This window comes from Neocloeon triangulifer, unplaced genomic scaffold (genome assembly GCF_031216515.1).
Source record: "Neocloeon triangulifer isolate White Clay Creek 2 clone unplaced genomic scaffold, ASM3121651v1 ptg000012l, whole genome shotgun sequence".
Lineage (NCBI taxonomy): Eukaryota > Metazoa > Arthropoda > Insecta > Ephemeroptera > Baetidae > Neocloeon > Neocloeon triangulifer.
This window is the reverse complement of record NW_026775554.1, coordinates 14,195,375-14,207,755: the sequence shown is the minus strand read 5'-3', so window position 1 is coordinate 14,207,755 and position 12,381 is coordinate 14,195,375. Positions and strand designations below refer to the sequence as shown.

General features: G+C 36.5%; 5 protein-coding genes across 11 annotated transcripts; 3 read left to right on the top strand and 2 right to left on the bottom strand.

Annotated features, from left to right (window-relative positions):
- Positions 1-106: 106 nt before the first annotated feature.
- On the bottom strand, positions 107-3,400 carry LOC132197712 (glyceraldehyde-3-phosphate dehydrogenase-like). 3 transcript variants are annotated; one of them, XM_059621196.1, is made up of 5 exons: positions 3,248-3,400; positions 1,538-1,789; positions 967-1,314; positions 552-907; positions 107-418 (listed from the first exon to the last, which is right to left on the bottom strand). In XM_059621196.1, the coding sequence occupies exons 2-5, from the start codon at positions 1,760-1,762 to the stop codon at positions 346-348; spliced, it is 1,002 nt and encodes a 333-aa protein (XP_059477179.1). In that variant the 5' UTR covers positions 1,763-1,789; positions 3,248-3,400; the 3' UTR covers positions 107-345. The 3 variants fall into 3 exon arrangements, with proteins under 3 accessions (XP_059477179.1, XP_059477181.1, XP_059477182.1); XM_059621198.1 differs by lacking the exon at positions 3,248-3,400 and adding an exon at positions 2,290-2,446; XM_059621199.1 differs by lacking the exon at positions 3,248-3,400 and adding an exon at positions 2,218-2,349.
- Positions 3,401-3,467: 67 nt separating this feature from the next.
- Positions 3,468-5,785, top strand: LOC132197714 (mitochondrial 2-oxoglutarate/malate carrier protein). Its single transcript, XM_059621204.1, has 5 exons — positions 3,468-3,640; positions 3,745-3,981; positions 4,175-4,479; positions 4,686-4,785; positions 4,944-5,785. Exons 1-5 carry the CDS (start codon positions 3,570-3,572, stop codon positions 5,170-5,172), a joined length of 942 nt encoding a protein of 313 aa, XP_059477187.1. The 5' UTR covers positions 3,468-3,569; the 3' UTR covers positions 5,173-5,785.
- LOC132197713 (stimulator of interferon genes protein-like) lies at positions 5,757-12,279 on the bottom strand. Of its 4 annotated transcripts, none has more exons than XM_059621200.1 (10): positions 11,997-12,279; positions 7,646-7,725; positions 7,479-7,515; positions 7,224-7,410; positions 7,082-7,156; positions 6,866-6,998; positions 6,644-6,810; positions 6,404-6,575; positions 6,244-6,351; positions 5,757-6,184 (listed from the first exon to the last, which is right to left on the bottom strand). In XM_059621200.1, the coding sequence occupies exons 2-10, from the start codon at positions 7,689-7,691 to the stop codon at positions 6,111-6,113; spliced, it is 999 nt and encodes a 332-aa protein (XP_059477183.1). In that variant the 5' UTR covers positions 7,692-7,725; positions 11,997-12,279; the 3' UTR covers positions 5,757-6,110. The 4 variants fall into 4 exon arrangements, with proteins under 4 accessions (XP_059477183.1, XP_059477185.1, XP_059477186.1 ...); XM_059621202.1 differs by lacking the exon at positions 11,997-12,279 and adding an exon at positions 10,048-10,079; XM_059621203.1 differs by lacking the exon at positions 11,997-12,279 and adding an exon at positions 9,903-9,976.
- On the top strand, positions 8,119-10,199 carry LOC132197710 (protein OSCP1). 2 transcript variants are annotated; one of them, XM_059621194.1, is made up of 7 exons: positions 8,122-8,301; positions 8,421-8,575; positions 8,637-8,801; positions 8,871-9,030; positions 9,118-9,271; positions 9,326-9,592; positions 9,764-10,197. In XM_059621194.1, exons 1-7 carry the CDS (start codon positions 8,190-8,192, stop codon positions 9,948-9,950), a joined length of 1,200 nt encoding a protein of 399 aa, XP_059477177.1. In that variant the 5' UTR covers positions 8,122-8,189; the 3' UTR covers positions 9,951-10,197. The 2 variants fall into 2 exon arrangements, with proteins under 2 accessions (XP_059477176.1, XP_059477177.1); XM_059621193.1 differs by having other exon boundaries at positions 8,119-8,301; positions 9,118-9,592; positions 9,764-10,199.
- LOC132197239 (G patch domain-containing protein 4) lies at positions 10,588-11,365 on the top strand. The gene is made up of 2 exons (XM_059620390.1): positions 10,588-10,926; positions 10,985-11,365. Exons 1-2 carry the CDS (start codon positions 10,696-10,698, stop codon positions 11,300-11,302), a joined length of 549 nt encoding a protein of 182 aa, XP_059476373.1. The 5' UTR covers positions 10,588-10,695; the 3' UTR covers positions 11,303-11,365.
- Positions 12,280-12,381: the final 102 nt, after the last annotated feature.

Genomic DNA, 12,381 nt, shown 5'->3' with positions numbered 1-12,381 from the left:
CGACAGCAGCGATTGCTTTTTATAGTTTATGATAATCTGTTGTCTACAGATTTGCATACATTTAAGGGGTGTTTATTTTATTTGTTTAAAATAAAACAAGAGCTAGTGTTCTTCACCAGTAATCTCAATCAAATGGGTTTTTATTGTTTTGGATCTACATCAAAACTTGACTTCTTTAAACAGTATAATTAATTTTTAGTTGACTTGAGGATAGCGCCAATACTTTTAAAAGGGCCGACCCTTTGCACCCTATAAATGCTTGAAGCTAAACATTGAAATTTTTCATTGTCAACAAAATTGCTCTTTTAACATATCATTTTAGGTGTTAAATGATGGGTGTTTGATTTAGGCATCCTTGGACTGGATGTACTTGATGAGGTCAATCACACGGGTGGAGTAGCCGAACTCATTGTCGTACCTGCAAACAAAGTAAAAAAATTTGTTAGAGTATTTTTGCTTAAATATTCAAGATCAAGATTTTCAGTGTTAATAATTATTTTCAAAAAAGAGAATATAATATTTTAGAAAATCTGATTGATTCCGAGGCTCACCAGGCAATGAGCTTGACGAATCTGGGGCTCAGCTGAATACCAGCATCAGCATCAAAGATGGAGGAGGAGGTGGAGCCAATAAAGTCGCTGGATACAACCTGGTCCTCAGTGTACTCGAGGACACCCTTCATAGGTCCATCAGCTGCGGCCTTAACGGTCTTCTTGATCTCATCATAGGTGGCATCCTTGCCAAGCCTGACAGTCAGGTCAACAACGGAGACGTCGTGGGTGGGCACGCGGAAGGCCATGCCGGTCAGCTTGCCGTTCAATGCAGGGATGACCTTGCCAACAGCCTTGGCGGCACCAGTAGAGGCGGGAATGATGTTCTGGGCAGCGCCACGGCCATCACGCCACAGCTGGAATGAAAAATTTACTATAATTAATTCTCATATTATTAAAAGATTTTTTGCTGTACCTTTCCAGAAGGTCCATCAACAGTCTTCTGGGTGGCAGTGATGGCGTGAACAGTGGTCATCAGACCCTCAACGATCTCAAAGTTGTCGTTGATAACCTTGGCGAGGGGAGCGAGGCAATTGGTGGTGCAAGAAGCGTTCGAGATGACCTTCATGCTGGGATCGTAGGCTTCCAGGTTGACGCCGACAACGAACATAGGGGCATCAGCGCTGGGAGCGGAGATGATGACCTTCTTGGCACCACCCTCAAAGTGGGCAGAGGCCTTTTCGATGGTGGTGAAGACGCCAGTGGACTCAACAATGTACTCAGCGCCAGCCTTGCTCCAGGGGATGGTCTTGGGGTCACGCTCCTGCAGATTTGATAAAAATATTAGTTATATTAGTTCTACGATACAATTTTTTCCCTTTTAAGATTAAAAAAGGGCTGTTGCACTTTATAATTATTTTATAAATTTTTGAGAAAATTTTGAAAAAATGGAAAGCTATACTTTTAAGAAATTAAAGTTTTAGTCTTAAAATCTTGTTAACTTATTTATTTAAATAAAAAACTTCTTGTTAAAGTTCAGGGCTAACCTGGAAGACGGCAATCTTCTGGCCGTTGATGACGAGATTACCATCCTCAGCCTTGACTTCTCCCTTGAAGCGGCCGTGGGTAGAGTCATACTTGAACATGTAGACCATGTAGTCCAAGGGGATGAAGGGGTCGTTGACAGCCACAACCTGGGCACCAGCATTCAGGGCGGCGCGCAGCACCAGGCGGCCAATGCGGCCGAATCCGTTGATTCCAATCTTGGACATGGTGAGTTTGGTGGCTCTGATTGAGAACTATAACAATTTTTTCCACAAATTAATAATATTATTTGCGAGACGAAATTAAAAAAAAGCTTAATTTAACTAAGGAGAAATTAAGAGGAAATATTAATATTATTATACATGAAAAATGTATACATTTTACGTTTCCAATAACCTCAGTGGCTTTGGGGGCACAATTATCTGGTAAATGTTGCTTTGATACCCCTCAAGTTTGTACTTAATAAAAGCAAGGTCAAAAAGAGGTCATAACCTTTGAGTGGGTTCTCAAAACATACCGGTGAGTTATCCTAGGCGATAAGAAAGGCAAACAAAAAATTCACAGAATATACACCAGTAATTTTAATATAGACCAAATAATACAAAGAAAATGAAAAAATTTATTTACTTTTTTTCCAAATTGAGTGAAGAAAGCAAAATATTTTTAAGTAAAATTGCTAGACCTTTTAGAGTAGCCAGAGAGTGATTAGAGCGTTTCTTTTAAACAGGATCGGTCATGCGACTGGAAAGCTCACCAAACACCGATAATTGGTGGGTTTATCTCCTAATTGGAATGGTCAAGTGTGTGCGAAGACTAGCAAGTCTCGAGAAGAACTGGCGCTCGCTTGGTTAGGACAACGCAGAACAAAATGTGGAGTATGTGCAAACTAGGAGCGAACCCACCCCTTAGGTCACGCCAAGGTCAAACTACAAAGTTCAGCCTAAGGGGAACGGATCTTGAAAAGCACAAATATGTAGCACATTGACTAAAATAAATTAATAGAAAAATCACTCCAATCTAATTTTTTATGTAGATATGAATAAACAAATTTAGTTAATAAGATAAATTTATAATTCACATAGAAATCTGACAATGTTACATCAGCTTCAACTTTTTAGCCTTCCGAAATTAAAAGCGCAACAAAAAACTTAGAAATTACATTTGAATTTAGCATTAGCCACAAAAATAAATGATCTAACTTTCAGCAAAGAAGAAAAATGCAAATCACGAAGGAGTTTCCCGGATTTTTCATTATTTTCTGCCGAATACTCGCTCATAATTTTCGCGTTGCCTATTTATGCGTGCAAGCAAAGACCCCCTGCAAGACTTTTAACATTTTCATAAGCCCATTTTGAAAAGATATTTTTATTACTAGGCTGCATTAAAAAACATTCAGCCTACATTGAGGAACTAAAAAAAACAAGTAATTTCATGAGTAAATTAAAAAAAAAAGTTCAGGAAGTATTTTCCGTCAAAAATTGCCGGCATTGCCAACTCGCCGCTCGACACCCCGGTGTTGGAGAACCGAAAATTTTGGTCTGGAGTGAATGCCAAATTATAACACAAAAACAGCGAATTCCGTTTTAAATTTGACGTCAACCGACTTGTTATGATCAAGGTGTGTTACCCATTAGCAACACTGGGCGCAGAGTGCAACATTTACAGGATTAAATAAACATAATTGATCGAGAGAAAAATACTTCAATTCTCACCTTGGCGAAGGTCAACCCAAAGATGATCGAAAAGTGCTACGCTAGTCAAGATCTAATCTGACCGAAACCAGCCTACATCTTTAATAATGCTTTTTGAATAAAATAATTATAGAAACTGCAAGCATAAAACTAAAATTTATTTTTTAAGTTAAGTATATTTCAGCAATCATCGTCTAGATCAATTTTATTTGACTATAGTAGTTCAGCCAAGGTCAGTCTCTTACAACCACGCCCCCGTGACCTTCCTCCAACCTCGCTGCCGGAGAAACGGTGATAACAAGCCTTTCTTTCAGTGTCCAGCCTCCATCCTCGGTAAGTCATCATGGCAGCCCAACAAGAACCACCAAAAGTGATGCCCAAGTACATAAAATTTGCTTTCGGAGGCCTGGCCGGGTAAGTTTCACTTTCAACTCATGCGTCAAAAGTGACACTTTCGCCCTCGACTGCAAATGACACTGCGGTACGTGTTTTGCTATTTTATTTTTTTTATTTTTTAGGATGGGGGCAACGTGTTTTGTGCAGCCCCTAGACTTGGTAAAAAACCGAATGCAACTGAGTGGAGCTGGAGGGGCGGCCAAGGAGTACAAGACCAGTTTCCACGCGTTTCGAGGCATTTTAAAAAATGAAGGAATTGTCGGGATGTACTCGGGACTGTCGGCAGGGCTCCTGAGACAGGCAACCTACACAACCACAAGACTTGGAATTTACACTTGGTTGTTTGAGAATTTCTCAGGGTGAGTATTAGCGTTTTATTCTGATTAAACACCCTCATCAATTTTCCAAAAAATTGGAAGGTTTCCAAATTTCTCAATTTGGCATGATATATGACCACGGCCGAATTGTGAAAGCTTTTTATTTATTTATAACTATGCTCTTCTTATTTCATTTTTAACCTGATTTTACTCATTTGTAAATTTTATTTTTTAGGGCTGATGGAAAGCCTCCCGGCTTTTTCATGAAGGCTGGCCTTGGTATGGCTGCTGGAGTGTGCGGTGCTTTTGTGGGCACTCCTGCGGAGGTTGCTCTGATTCGGATGACTGCAGATGGTCGACTGCCTCTTGCGGAAAGGAGAAACTACAAAAGTGTGTTTGATGCCTTGTTCAGGATAACACGGGAAGAAGGGTTGTTCACCCTCTGGAGAGGTGCCATCCCCACAATGGGCAGAGCCATGGTCGTCAACGCTGCTCAGCTAGCTTCATACTCACAAGCCAAGCAGTTCCTTCTAGATACAGGTAATAAAATTTTTATTAAAGAATAATTTTACAAAATTGGGCAAGTTATTTGCTGCTGGCACTCTTAACCAGTTTAATCTACTTAGTGAATGGGTGACATCAACACAGTGGCCTTGGGTTGGCACAATTTCATTATTATGCAAACAAGTCTTTAATGAGTATGGTGGCCTGAATATCTTTTAATATTTTGCATATTATGCTTGTAGGGTACTTCCAGGACAACATTTTGTGTCATTTTGTCAGCAGTATGATTTCTGGCTTGGTAACAACAGCCGCGTCAATGCCTGTTGACATCGCCAAAACACGGTAACTATATTTTCTAAGTATCTGATTTATTTTTCACGGGTCTCATAATCACATAAAATTTGTTAAATTAATATTAAATGATCTGTAAATATGCAATTTATTGTAATAGTATTTTAGTTCTCATTAATTTCAATTAATCTAAATTTGAAATCTTCTAGGATACAAAATATGAAAATGATTGATGGAAAGCCAGAGTATAAAGGTGCAGCAGATGTTTTGATAAAGGTTGTGCGCAACGAAGGATTATTTGCTCTGTGGAAGGGCTTCACTCCATACTACGCCAGACTGGGTCCTCACACGGTTCTCACATTCATCATCTTAGAGAAGATGAACACACTTTACAAGGAAATGGTGCTCGGAGACTTCAGCGGCAAGAGCAGTCTGTAGGTTTCCGGTTCTCAATCCGACTCTCTTAAAGTCGAACAGACTGATTTTTGTCTGGACACATCACATTCATCAGAGAATTCACAAAATGAGAAATAACTTTGTTAAGGATTCTAATTCATTAGCGTTATCCTCTGTTAAAGCTTTCATATAGGCTGTATTTTCATGTCGAACTACAAATAAGCTAGGAAGATACGATCAAAGCCATCACGTTACTTGATATTCTGTTCAACCTATTTTTTAGAAAATGCTACTGTTTTTTTTAGTGTCAGTGCACACAAATTCAAAGAGAGTAAACTGCTTTTCTGATGACCAAATTTTAGGCTTATATATTGGAGTATTTAGCATTTTAAAAGTCTTAAAAATTATTTTAAATACGGACCTAGTTTTACATCATGTGATACTCTCTTATTATACTGGGCTGATTGGGCATAAATTGTTTTCGCCTTTAAAAAAAACCTATTATTTGAGTTCAGAAGCATTAAATATCGTGCAAATCGTTGTTGCCTGTTGTACAGAAATGCTTGTTTTCTAGTTATAATTATTGAAGTGTTCCAAATTGTGGTTTTAGATAAGAAATAAAAATTTGATGCAAGAATTTTACATCAATGTGTCTTTATTATGCAAAATTAAAAAAATTGTCAATCACTTCTATCACAATAATTTTCAAGTGCTTTACAAGCAGATTAATTTATCATATACATCGTTGCTTATTTTGAGCAATATGCCAATAAATCCATTTTTTATATTTGTACTGATTTTTACTCAATGTTATAGCGCAACATTTTAAATGAGAATCATTATTTATTTTTCAAAATTTCATCTTACTGGTGTGTCTTAACTCTGAAATCGATTTCATCCATCCCAAGAGAATAATTCGTCTAAAAAAAGGCTTCTTAATGCTGCCAACAGGTTTTCAGTTATACAATGGCCGTACAAAATTAGTTATTAGGTAGGATGTTTTTAAGAAGAACATGAGCCAAGTTAACAGGGTTTCCTTTTTCGTCTACGCCCTCTGGATAATTTATAATGAGTTTTAAATACTGCAGGAAAATTTTAAAATAATTTTTTTACCATAGAGAATCAAGTTCACGTTGTCTTTAGTTTCACTTTCCATATCAATCAGCCGCTGTAGAGTTTCAGTGAAACTTAGGATTGCCTCCCTCTTGTAATCCATCAGATCTGCCAAAAATATCTGATTAACTCGAACCACTTAAGAATTATTGGGTTGTACCAGTTTCACCAGAGAACTTGCAGGCTTCGACGTAAGTGATAATTGGAGTTGCATATTCTGCGACAACATAAACAGGCTCGTCTTCGCTCTCAGGTTTTTTGATCCTGTACATTGTGTTGTGATATTTTCTACCGCCAATAGCACCCCTGTCAACCTCAACCATGGCAGGAGTCTAAAAATAACACAAGTTAAAAATTCACGGTTAAAATAATCAAAGGAAGTTAAATATCATTTACTCACTTTGGCTCGAACAATCCAATCATCAGAGTTGTCAGCCAAACTGGAATGTCTAATGAATTCACCAGAAAGAGGAATCAGGATTTGCAGACGCTTGTCTGGAACGGAAATCTTTTTTCCAGTGTCACTTTTGTTTGCCTCGATATAGTCGTCAATTTTGTTTTTGAATGCTATTTTTTATCACGTTAAGAATGAACAAAATTAAAACTAAAAAATGTAGCATACATTGTCCCTCAGCCTGAGGAAACAGGATGATTTTGAAATAGCCATAAAAATAGCTGTATGCAATGGCAGGTCCATAGTAGATTCCATTCAAATCTCTACCAAACATTTGTTTGACGACCAATGGAGAGGATTTCTAGATATAAAAAAATAAAATCAAAAACAGCATAGCAAAACTCTGCGAGCAGATAAAGAATTAAAAAATAAAATTGTTCTTACTAATAGCAGGGTTCGAGCTAGAAAGGTTGAGAGGGCTCCGACTGCCACAGCCAACCCTTGACTTTCCCAGTGCCGCTATTAAAAACAATTAAATAATGTTGTATTAACTGGCCGGTATTGACAATAAATTTGACATTTTTACCAGAGCATATAGAGAAGTAAGTGGCAGCGCCACCAATGAAAGATTCTTTTCATTAGATGTGAAGAAGTCCAACAGAGAATATTTATCTATCAGGGGCGACTTTGGGGAGAATGTTTTTGCATATAGGAAAATCCTGGTGGTCACTTCTCCCACATATACACCAACTGGAAAGCTGGCCAAAGTTACCCTGTCAAAGTATAATTCAGTTAAGCATTTCACAAAATTTTTACGAAAGTCAGAGTAACAACAACATACCAATTTTCAGCAATGTAGCCATTGAAAAGGAGGCTTGCTACAAAGATAAGTGCAAATGAAATAAAAAATAAATTAATAAAAACTTCACCAAATATGTTATATGTGTGGTAGGAAAAAATAATTGCACATTATTTATATTTATGAGTCATAATTAAAAACAAAATTACCTGTGGCGACAGCAGCTCCACCGATCACTTTCGGCAAATGGTCCATAGCATATGCTTTTCAATCAGCTAAAGCTAAAAGCCTGGAACAAATATGTACTTGAATGTTATTTATATTTACCATATAGTTTTTGATTGTAAAAAAAAAAATGAAAGAACGTTTTATATTATTTATTCAAATATTATTTAGAGCAGATTTAGATTTTTCAAGCCAAATAAATGATTCTAATTTTTTTTTTAGTTTTCTCTCTCAATAAAAGTTTTTGTGTTTGATTTTGATTTAAAATAATAATCATTTGTCCAAAAACATCTTTTCTTTTACTCAGTTTGAAAGCAAAGAGAAAAATAATTTTATTAACTATCGCCACCCCGAAAGGGCATTGCACCTGCATAATTAAGTACCCCCGTCACGCAACTTGAGGTCCGCCGCGACCGCCGCACAAATAACAGTGAGAGCGCCAAGGATTTGAATGTGGAATTCGCACCGTGCTTCCTCACAAAATAAAAGCTTTTTAACACACAACATCGAATTCGCCGAATTCCTAAAATGACCGACAGAACGTTACCTCTACTATTTGTCAACCTGGGTGGAGAAATGTTGTACATAATTGAAGACCGACTCACCACACAGCAAATCGCAGAAGATAAGACAAGGAAAGGTACACTCCTTTTAATAAATTATCTCAAAAATTAATCAATAATGTCATTTTTCAATGTTTTGACAAATTATTTTCAGAAGTGAGAAAATGGTGATAAAAAAATGTAAATTTTGTTCCAGTACTGCACGATATAGTAGCAACAATGCTCAACGAAAGATTTGTAGAGGAACTATTTAAGCCGCAAAAACTGTCGAACAGACACGGACTGAGGACACTTTTTGACAATCTTGCCCACGTATCAATAATGAGACTAAACCGAACCAGTATGAATAAGGTATATAGAGGGATAACCTGATCTTTGCAAGATTGCTCTTTTAACTTGAAACCTTTTGAAGTTATATGATCTAATGATCAGCGTCGTGAAATATCAGATATACTCCATATCAAGGCCGCAAGATCTACTTTTGGTAACGATGAATCATTTGGAGGCGCTGGCTGGAAAAGAGCCGACAAATTTGATTACAAGACTTATTGCGAATTACCACACAAAGTTCATCCAAGTAATTTGTTTAATAAAAAATAAAAAGTGTAGAAGATAAAAAAAAAATTAATTAATATAAATCTTTCAGACCTACGCCACAATGCAAAATGGGGAACTACAGTTGTTGCGGAATTTCATTTTGAACTATCTGCAGGATGACACTGTAAGGGTGTCAGTTTTGTTAAAAGATAGGTCGCAGAATCCTGATGGACGCTTTTTTATACCGACGAGTGGTCCTGTGGCGTCAGGTATAATTTTATGCTTTAATTTAAATGAAAATAATTATTGGCTCAACGAGTATTCAATTTGATTAATATTTTAATTAATTGTTACAGGGTGCGAAGTTCCAGTAATAATAAGATCGTTTTCTGACGATGGAAATTTAGAAACGGAAAAAGTTATAAAATCTCCATACCAGTTTGACGCCTGCCTTGAGTCGGGTTCTCTGGGGCTATTTAAATCTCATGTAACCACATTAGGACTAAACATGCAAGTTTTCCCAAAAATATTAACGAAAATATTCTTAAATCAAACAATTTATAGATATCACGCCGAAAGAAGAATGGAAGAAAAGCCAATTTTTGTCCAGGAGGATCAGCGAGCGTTCAACCCGGACAGTTTTCTGCACGCAACCAACTCGCCTCTTTGTGCAGAAAGCAGTGCGGCAAAAGGCCAAGAAAAAGGTGTAGGGTACCAAGAGCTGCACCTGCTCTCCAAGTTGCTTCACTCTGACTCAAATTCACACAGCGTTGAGAGCGGAAATTTCATTCTATTGGATTTGTTCAACAGCGACGGTGGAAATAATATAGGGTTAGAAGCTCTTTATAGTAAATCTCCACCTTTTCCAAAATATTTTCTTTTCTTTTAATTCGATAAAAACAGTTCTTTGTGTTTGCAATCACTCTAGCAGCAAATAATTTATTAGAAAAAATTAAAAAGGATCAAATTGATTATATTTTAAGTCCCCGTTTTTCTTTTTAGCTTTGCTACAGAAGATCAGCACGAAAGCAAAAGTCCAGCAAGCCCTGCTTTAGTGGTAGACGCAAGGAATCAGGACCAAACCCAAGAACTGGCCGCTCTTTTTAACGAAATGAATGTTCTGTCCCACAAAAAAACTCACTCAGGCAGCACCGAAGATCTCCTTGACCTTATTCCTTCATCCAGTTAGAAAGATATGCACCACACTCTCAATAAATCTGGATATTATTATTATGAACTCTAAAAAACTATTTTTTGGATTTGAATAAATAATGTAAAAATCTCACTCTGTGTGCACTACTGCAAGGAAATCATCATTATTGAACTTTATCACAAAAATAAGTTGAAACTGTGTAGAAGTCTTATCACAATTGATCGCAATGGTGATAAAAAATAAGCCATGATAAAAATTGTGATAAAGTAATTAGGAATTAACAGCTTGGCTTATATAAATAAAAGATTTCTGGTAAATACTGAATAAAATTTAAAATTTTTATAATGTACTGGTAAATATTTTCCGTTTTGTAAAACAAATTAAAAATTTAAAGCAAATTATTTTTTGTTTGACATTTTCAGTAAATTTAAAAGTTTATAAAATATATTTATATTCTTTTAGAAATAACTGTAAAAACTAGAGATTACTGAAATAAATAGTTTAATATTAAAAACTTTCAAAATCAGTAAAATTCAATAATATAGTTCGCTGCCACGACGCGGGAGCTCTCTCTTTGTTGGCAGTAATTTTCAAGTGAAGTTGCTTGCAAGAAGTTCTTCTTGGTTGCTTGGTGAAGTTGGCATCATCAAGTATAAAATGTGGTTGGCATGCCTGCTGCGCATGTCATCAGACATAAACAAAAAACGCATGGCGCTCTCCTAATACAGGGTCCTCTTTTCCAACCTCTTTTCCTTTGAAAAGTATTCACTTAAATAAAAACATGGACTTTGCGAAAGCGCAGCTAGAAAAATACGGCTGGAAAGAGGGCGAGGGACTTGGTGCACAGAAGACAGGTATATCAAAAGCAATCAGGCCAGGACTGAAAAGGGACCGAATGGGACTCGGAGCTGACCCGGCCGAGGAATTTACCAACAATTGGTGGAATAAGGCGTACGACAAAGCAGCACAGAATGTGGAAATCAGCGTGAACGACGCCAAAGACTCTGTTAAGGTGAAATTTTAATCCAATTAATTTGAAATAAACATTAACTCCTTGCTGAATTTTTAAGGTCAAAACTGTGAAAAAGAAAGCAAAGAAGAAGGCGAAGGAGGAACCAGTAAAGAAAATCTACAGCAATTTTGTGAAATCATCGGTACTGGAGGACAACGAAGAGGTGGAATCTAAAGAGAGAAGTAATCAATTGGACGTGACTGAAGAAGAAAAGGCCAAGGAATTTGTACCCCTGTCGGACGAGCAGCTTTTCAAAGCTTGCGGCGGTCGAACAGCTCACAAGGCGGCCAGGCACGGTCACAAACTTTCAGGGAAATTGGCTCGGTTGCAACAACAAGATGAATCTTTTAAATTGGTGACAAGGACTTCTTTGTGATGCTCAACAAATGTTCAATGCTTTGTGATTTACATAAGTTAAATAATAAATAAATTATTATGAATGAAGCGGAAATTTTGTTGACTGCCCTTAAAAATTATGAATTATAAAGCAAAAAAAAAAAAAAAAAAAAAATTGTGATTATATCATGGTGAAGTGTGATTTTAATGGAAAATTAAATAACTAGTTTATATGTTTATAAACATTTATATTCGAAGTTCCAATGCTGGAGAAAATTTAAAACAAAAAGAATGCAAGATTTCTTTTAATTTTTTCATGTTTCATAGAACTTAATTATTGCCATTATTGAGCATACAGAGGGCAAGCTCTCAATCTTTATATGGTAATTTCTATTTTTTTTTCTTTTTTAATAATCAATTATTAAAATAATTATTAGCTATTCTGAATATGTGTGTTAATATAATTATGTACTTTTTTTATTTTGTGTACATGGTTTGTCGAGACGTATATTATTGACTATCGTATCTCGTCCACAGATTTTCTTTTCTATGTCAACGTCAACAAAATCAAATTTTGACGTAAAACATCATTATGTACTACCTTTTATCTGGCTCTGCTCTAACTTAATCTCAATTTATGTATTACAATCGAAAATTCTTAATAGATTTTCATTTGACTGTAATCTAAGTAAAAAATTCCAGGCCTAAACAAACTTAAAAGACTTATTACTTACCAGATTTCTTGGCTTTCTTGCTGCGGCTGGCGGCGTCAGACGAACGACTCTTGTTGCGAACGAACTTCAAGATCAAGATTTTAGCGTGTCTGGTGTCTCCGGCCCGGCGTAGCCTTTCCTCGCAATCTTCGAGTTGCTTTTCTCTTTACAGCAGCCAACCCACACCACACCTATATACATACAACAACGCAGTCAACCTCTGGCATCTGGCAGTTAATTTTTTTGCACACTGCCACTTGCTCGAGGAAAAAAAAATAAAAAATAAAAATTACAAAAAAATCGCATGTGTGCTTTTTGTTTAGAAGAAGGACGAGTGGGGTTTTCCACCGATATTTACCAATCTTCAGGATAATTTCATTTACATTGAAAGTAATTTAATTTAACT